The 8,315-nt window shown below is 43.5% G+C and overlaps 1 protein-coding gene across 1 annotated transcript; it reads right to left on the bottom strand.

The window, feature by feature from the left end:
- Positions 1-2,016: 2,016 nt before the first annotated feature.
- LOC100548992 (potassium voltage-gated channel subfamily A member 5) lies at positions 2,017-8,062 on the bottom strand. Its single transcript, XM_031555455.2, has one exon. It carries the CDS (start codon positions 7,573-7,575, stop codon positions 5,689-5,691), a length of 1,887 nt encoding a protein of 628 aa, XP_031411315.1. The 5' UTR covers positions 7,576-8,062; the 3' UTR covers positions 2,017-5,688.
- Between the last annotated feature and the right edge of the window lie 253 nt (positions 8,063-8,315).

The raw sequence follows: 8,315 nt of genomic DNA, 5'->3' as shown, positions 1-8,315 counted from the left end.
ACCCCTGAGGGACACTGCTTGTGACCAGCCTTCACCCAGACATAGAACCGTTGATTGCATGACTTTGGCTGCGACCAGCCAACCAGTTCTTAATCCACTGAACTGTCCATCTTTCAAACCCATACCTCTCCATTTTAGAGAGGATGTGGTGAGGAACTATGTCAAAGGTTTTGCAGAGGTCCACGAAGATGAAGATGACATTCATCATCCTTCCTCCATCTATTGATGCTGTCACTCCATCGTGGAAAGCCACCAGATTAGTCAGATAAGATCTGCCCTTGGTGAAGCCATGCTGGCTGTCTCGGATCACCTCTTTGTCTCGTATGCACCTTAACATGGTAACCTGTTCCATGATCTTCCCAGACACAGAGGTGAGGCTCACCGGCCTGTATTTCCCTAGGTCTTCTTTTCTCCCTTTCTTAAAAATAGGAATAATGTTTTCCTTTTTCCAGTCACCAGGTATTTCATCTGACAGCCATGATTTTTCAAATATGGTGGAAAGTGGCTCAGCAGCCACATCAGCCATTTCTCTTAGAACGCTGGGATGTACATCATCTGGCCCCAGCATTCAGTTCCATGAGGAGGTCTTGGACTTGTTCCACTGTTACAGTGGGAAGGAATCCGCTCCTCTCACCCACACCTACAGGTTCTGGGTCCTGATAGACATGGGGAGACTGAACACCAGTGAAGACTGAGGCAAAGCACTTATTGAGTATCTCAGCTTTTTCCATGTCTGAGGAAGCCAGTTCTCTGTCCTCAATTTATCAGAGGGGGAACACTCTCCTTGGTCTGTCTCCTCCCTCTTGATAAATGAGAACAGAGAAATGGCTTCCTCAGACATGGAAAAAGAAGGTAAAAGAACTCAGAATCTTCCTTGACATCACAGGTTGGTGGAGACTATGGATCTGAAATTATGGGCCTTTGGTAAAACCTTTATACGAATTACTGAAAATTAACCAGTCTAGGAGAGGTGAAAAAGACATTTGAAGAAGGAACTAATCAGAGTTCCAGCCCTAGACCTTCCAGACATTACAAAACCATTTTGGCTGTTCTCTCACAAGAAGCAAGGTTTAGCCTTGGATGTTCTTGCTCAACAGCTGGGATATCAGACAGAGATACTGACTTTTGTGAGCAGGTGGTACAACAAGTCAGTAAAATGCTGGGAATTGATTGGGAATTGCACATGCCCTATTGACCACAGACAAGTGTCAAAGATGAATCATTCTATAAAACGTTAAATAGCTAAAATTTGCCAGTTAGATAAATTTATATAGGTATCGAACAATCCATATAGCTTTGATGAGAATTAGGGTAAAACCAAGATTTAAAGAGAGTTTGAGCCATTCTAAAATACTGTATGGTAGACCTTACCAATTTCAGTTTAAAGGGGAGGATCTGAATTAATTTGGTGAAAACTACTTACAGAGATATATAATTGCATTGGGAAATCAGTTAAGCAAAATTAACAAAGTGGTTTGGGGATTCAGAAATAGAGGCCCTCAAATCTCGCAACAAGTGATAGCTCTCACTGTTTGATTTTTCACCAGCAAGACTGCAGTGTTGTATTCAGATTCACATTCAATTAATAATCCAAACTTCAAAAAGTTATCTTGGTCTTAACTTCCACAGCCTTTTCTCTTACACTAACTGTATGTATAAGATCATTCTATGAGAACTACCGTTCATACAGCTCTGGGAGATTAATAATGTTATATAACAGTTCCTGTTCACTATTTTTGGAATGATAGAAAAGTAAACTGGGAATATACTTTTCTTGGGGCGACATTGACTAATCAAAACTCATGTCATTGGTGATTCAAAATAATATTCAGTTCAGTGTCTCAGAATGGATGGGGATTTCAGTATATATCATCTTTCTGAAGATTACAAGCAACTAATAGCTATGACACACAGGCATACACGCATATAGGGCTAATGAATCTTCCACAATGTAGTTCATAAAATAGCATTTTTCCCCTTTTTTAAAGGTTTACAATGATTTCTTATTCAATAAGCTTAGATATATTGTGGTTTATTATATTCCAAAGTGGTTTTATTTAGATTACTTTTCATTCCAGATTAGCTAACATGAAATCCGTAATGGTTTGGAGACATTTCCTTCTTGGAATATTTGTAGAATGGCATGCACAGCCTAGATTCTCTTCCTCTTTCACATTTACATTAACTTTCTCAGTTTTAGTTATCTTTTTCTCCCACTTTTGCAGCAGCAGTATGCATCAACATGTTACAAGGCTTCTGTCCTTTATATCTGGGGCATAGACAAATACATGGTGCCTACTGAACTCAGTGAAGACTCTTGATAGCAAAAGTATTAGAGCAAAAGCAGGTTTTTAATAGTAGACAGCGTAATCACACTCTCATCCAGGCCAAAGTGGAGGTTCTTCATGAAGGCAGTCCTGGTACTCAGTTTGCAACTTGAATCGTTTCAGAAGAACTGCTCTGATGAGTAGTGGCTGCAGGAACTGGCATTCTCTAGTGAGAATCTGATGTTCATATTCCAGAATCCTGCAGCACCACTTGTTTTCAGGCTCCCAAGCTGCACTTACCTAAATAACTGCGCTTAAATCCAGTGGGAACTGATTGCCCTAATATTTCAGCAGGGTATATAGCTCATCTTTGTGTAATAATTTCAAAGATCGATACACCAAAAACACCTGCTGAATAATGCTTAAAGTCGAGCTCACGGTAAATGCTTAGCTGAATTTTACTAGAACCATGTTTATAGTTGCATTACTCTGGCATCAGCCTCTCTTATTAGCAAGGAAATCCGTTATTGTCTTATAAGCCAACAGAAATCATACTTCCTTGTAAAGACAGTGTCAAAACCGAGTCCAGACTGCACTTGACAACTGTTTAGAAAGCCAAGTCACATTTTGTGAGCAATTAGTTTTCTTTTTTTTTGGAAAGTTCTGTTGTGTTGTTCTTTTTGTTTTTGTTGTTTGTTTGCTGTTGTTGTTTTTTATGGAAAAATGCAGTATGTTCAAACTGAAGATTGAGAAATGATTTGACAAGCCAGTGTTTAACCCCATGAAGAAATCAAGATCTCAAAGAACTTGATCTTGATTAGGACAAATTCTACTCACAGTTATAGCAGGAATCCAGATTAGACTACCTCCAGGGGAAAGTTAAAAGCCCACAGAATGTTTCAAGACGAAGTTCTGGGTGATCTCCACAAACACTAAATGAGGTTCAAAAAGCAGTCACGACAATCTAAGAGTTTAATGTCACTAAAGGGCGAGGATTCCACTCCTCTCTACTTGCTTACTTCTCCAAACCCCTGAGCTTCCCTCTCCTGTCCTTGTACTGATTCTGACACTCACTTTCTTTCCAACTCACTAATTTGACAAAATAAAATATCATTTTTGTTGTTGCTGCACTGGATTTTCCGCCAGAATAGTGAGCTCAAGGGCTCCTGGAAGAGAAGACATCATTTGCACATCTACTTGCAAATGGACAAAACTAGTTCAGGGCATGTAACAAGTGGGCACAAAGGGAAGGAAGAAAACTGGAAAGGAAGGAGGGAGGCCAGACCCTTCTCTTTCTATCAGCAACTGGCTTTTAAGACCCATTCAGCATGGGCCAGATGTGCTTTCACCTTCATCATTTCCACACAAATGTCACCTTGATGCAAAATGCTCCCACTAAAACAAAAGATCTGCCTGAATCTGTAGCACAACTGGACTACGTACTTTGTCCATCTAGTTGTAGATAGTTTCTCAGCATATTATAACACCATTCTCCATCTAAATAAACAAGCAAAGCAGCTCCCAACATCTAAAGTTAATGTGTAAGATTCAGTTCTCTATTTTCAGACTCAATCTCTTCCCCACTTTTCTCTTCCCCTTCTTCATGTTTTTAGTTTGGAGATAAAATCTGTGTAATGATTCTTCATATTAAACACAAAAAATTTTACTTGCTTGGCATTCACCATGCCTGTTTTACTGAATAGGAAGGAAAAAATGTCATTAATTTGGCCATTATCATTAAACTGCATGGTAAGAGACAAATAAGCACAATTTCAGTCTAGGCTAAAAATGTCAAAGCACTATTCTGTGAGGCTGAATTAAATTTTATCACAACGTATATAACTGAGATATATAACTTGCATAAACCATAATCCTGACTTAATGGTTACTTAAGGGCATTAGAAAATTAGATCAAAACAAACCTGGAACGCTGATATTAAGGACTTCTCTTTCTGCTAGTCTTGCTGTGCCATTCAACCTGATAAAGGCACGAAACATCCTTCAGCAATACAACAAGAGGCTGAGGGGAAAAGAGAGATGTCCATTGCAAGAAATTAGTAACACAACTCCTTGATTCAAGGAAGCAACTTTTTGTCAGTCTTCATTAGTAAGTTGTAAAGTGCTGCATTAACAGGATGAAGGTAATTTGTCATTAGTCTTACAAAAATATCTTAACTGTAAAATCTGCTGCACTGGAAAGATTTGGTTTGGAAATAAAAGAAACAAAGATGTGTTTTGGTGAAAGGTGATGGTTTCCGCCCAAGTCCAAGGTATAATCCACATTTAAGTAGCAAGGCAGCCGTATCAGACTCTGTTGATGCCGTTTCCAGTCTATGGTAATTAAAAACAATGAACTAGGTACATAAATTGTACAGACACATGAACGTGACTGATGTATGTGCCAAAGTAACCCGGAGTGTGGAATAAACATAATATATATTCTACTTTCACGTGTTACTACTGTCATAGCTATTCACTACCTAATGGTTTTGATCTGTTGTGCACTTGAATCAAATCTAGTAAGAGCAGGCAGTTGTTTTTTGTTTTTTTATTATTATTTATTTTTTATTTTAGTCTCAAAAACAAAACTATAAAACTATAATATATGTGCTTCTTTTGGGGAGGACAGAAAGCACAAGACTGAATATTTAGAAATTCTAAAACTGTAAGGTGATTAATAAAAATATTTATAAAGAAGCGTAGCTACAATATTTAATAATTTAAGGCTCACAAGGAACTAATATCTCATCAATAATAAAAAATTTCTGTGCTTAAAGCATTTTTCATACGAGACAGTATGAATACAACCAGATCTGTAGTGATCACAAGTGAAAAACTCTACAAGTGCTGATCTCCCAATGTTCCTAGTGCTTTAATGGAGTGATACGTCTCAGGAATAAGAAATTGCCTTTCACCCAAAAATAAAGTTATATAGATACAAAATAAATTGGAATATTTTCAGTTTGAAAGTACAGTACAAAACATTGTTCCCTCCCACTCCAAAACTCATTCATTCTCTGCACACGTCCTCCAGCTCTTTAACAATTTGCAGAAAATGTATTGATTACAAATGACCATTTGAAACCAACTATGATTTGCTAATAAAAGTTTCTACAAATTAGATTTTACATTTTCATAATCTACCAGCTCCTGCATCATGGAGAATAGTTTACATAACCTATTTTAAAAACAGATGGCCATTTGTGTCATGGAAAAAGAACATAAAAACATTTATTTCTGGAGGACTGCTCAGGACAGTGATCAAATTATAAAATATAGCCTGATTTAAAACAACAACAACAATAAAAAATGAAAAACCACGCAACAAAACAACAACTGGTAGGAAAATAATAGATATAGTGGTAAGTTTCTGACACCAACAAATTCTGCTGCATCTTTTAACTACAGTTCTCTCCTTTCCTTACAGGTCTGTTTCCCTGCTGCTGTCCAGACAAAGGGCATACAGTGATCTTCTGAGATCTAGATTACTTTTAGCTTTGATACTGTTTTTCTCTAAAGGGCTGGTGCTGCTTTTGAACCCTTCATTATTTTCCAAGTGCACAACAGATTTGTTCAGAGAGTTTTTACTGGATCTTCTCTTTCCATCTACCCCAGTTACACTGCCCTGAGCACTGCTGTGTTCTTCTTTGAGCATAGCTTGCTCCTCATGGTCAGTTTCTCGGTGGTAGAAGTAATTGAAATTGGACACAATAACAGGGACAGGCAGGGCAATGGTGAGCACACCAGCGATGGCACATAAGGAGCCCACGATCTTGCCCCCCACAGTAATAGGTCGCATGTCCCCATAGCCCACAGTTGTCATGGTCACCACAGCCCACCAGAAAGCATCAGGGATGCTGGAGAAATGAGACTCAGAGTCATCAGCCTCAGCAAAGTAGACAGCACTGGAGAAAAGGATCACTCCAATGAAGAGAAAGAAGATGAGAAGGCCCAGCTCTCTCATGCTGGCTTTCAAAGTCTGTCCCAAAATCTGCAACCCCTTGGAGTGCCTGGAAAGCTTGAAGATCCTGAAGACTCTGACCAAGCGGATGACTCTCAGGATGGCCAAGGACATGGCTTGTTGCTGGCCTCCACTCCCATTGCTGTTGCTACTCCCAGGCTGTTGTTGCTCATGGGCCAATTCTGTGCCCAGGGTGATGAAGTAGGGGATAATGGCCACGATGTCAATGATGTTCATGATGTTGCGGGAGAACTCAGGCTTGCTGGGGCAGGTGAAGAAACGCACAAGGAGCTCAAAGGTGAACCAGATGACACAAGTGGTCTCGATGATGAAGAAGGGGTCAGAGAGGCTACTTGGTGACTGCATGGGTGGAGAGCCTCCAGCTGTGGCGTTCAAACCCTCACTTTGTGGGGGCAAAGACATGGGTATCTCTCGTTCATCCCTGAATTCAGGCAGAGTTTCCAGGCAGAAGGTGATGATGGAGATAAGGATCACCAACACAGAGACAATGGCAATGGCCCGAGCTGAGCTGGAACTTTCAGGGTACTCAAAGATGAGCCAGACCTGGCGCTGAAACTCACTGTGGGGAAGGGGCTTCTCCTGCTCTCTGATGAAACCCTCATCCTCCCAGAAGCGCTCCATGGCCTTCTTGCCCAGCTGGTAGAAGCGGATCTCATCAGCAAAGACATCAATGGAGACATTGACAGGTCGGCGGAGCTTGCCCCCAGACTGGTAGAAGTAGAGGATGCCATCAAAGCTGGGCCGGTTGCGGTCAAAGAAGTATTCATTGCGGAGCGGGTCAAAATACTGCATACGCTTATCAGGATCTCCCAACAGTGTGTCAGGAAACTGGTTGAGGGTGCCCAGCTGAGTCTCGAAGTGCAGCCCAGAGATGTTGATTAGCACCCGCTGATGGTGCATGGCGCCCCAGCTCACTGCCTTCATCTCCTCCTCACTGGCCGTTGCCATGGTCATGCCCCGGTGGTGACTCCCATCTTCCGGAAGATCCATTTCCGCAGCCGGCCGGGGGTGCAGAGTTTGTGGTTGCGATTGGGGTCCCGACGCCACCCGGACGTTGATGCTGCCCTCACTGCTGCTGCAGAGCCTCCCGCCGCCTCCTCGGAGGGCCGGCGGGGGCTTCTCCCGCTCCTCGTCGATCTGTGGCGGCGATGAGGCCGGTGGGGTACCCTCCTTCCCGTCGGTCAGTCTCGGAACAGACGTGGACCCCGCGGTGCGGAGTAGCTCGCGCTGTCGCCGAGCCCTGGTGCTACCGCCGGCCGTGGCATCCTCGCCGGCCGAGATGACTCCGCCACCGCCGTTCTCCAGAGTCACCAGCGCGACCTCCATGGGCAGCAGCGGCAGTAGGCGGGCTCCACTGAGGTGGCGGGCATTCTGTGCATCCCGCCTCGCCGCCTCCAGCCACCTCCGGACTTATGGGCGGCCGCCCTGCCCTGCCCTGCCCTGCCCTGCCCTGCCCGCCTCCCTCTCAGTGGTCTGCGACCGAGCGCGGCCGAACGCGGCCTGGGGAATCCGGCCGGGGACCCGGATATGAATGAGCGATCATTCTGATGGCTTGACGTCAGCGAGAATCCCTTCTCCCCAGCGGTGGCGGCGCCAGCCTCCCCCGGCATCGGGCTGCCGCAGCACCGCCCCGCCCCGGAGGTAGTACTGACCGCGCCCGTGCCCCAACCCAGCCACTATGTGCTCGCAGCGGAGAGAATCATGGTGTGACCCCGCGCGGATATGTATTCCTTGCGTCGCGAAGGTCTCCGGCTGGAATTCCCGGGGCACCTCTCAAATGAAATCCAGAGCTCCTCTTGGTGCGTACCCCATTCCCCTGCCCCCACCGCCTAGTGAGAACAGAGAGGAATGGGATCTGTTTTGCTTTGCTCCTCTCCTTTCCCCGCCCTTAACATGCAGCTCCAAAAGGTGCTTCTGAGGCCAACAGATAGCAACCGTTCCACCGGGCTACCAAATTTGCAATTTGGGACCATAGTTTCCCTTTGATGAATTCTTAAACCAACATCTAAGGCTGGTACACGTCAAAATACATACATTTTATTAAAGAAAATGAATTGAAGAAGCTT

The sequence above is a fragment of the Meleagris gallopavo genome, chromosome 1 (genome assembly GCF_905368555.1).
Source record: "Meleagris gallopavo chromosome 1, MGAL_WU_HG_1.1, whole genome shotgun sequence".
Lineage (NCBI taxonomy): Eukaryota > Metazoa > Chordata > Aves > Galliformes > Phasianidae > Meleagris > Meleagris gallopavo.
This window is presented reverse-complemented; position numbering and strand designations above follow the sequence as displayed.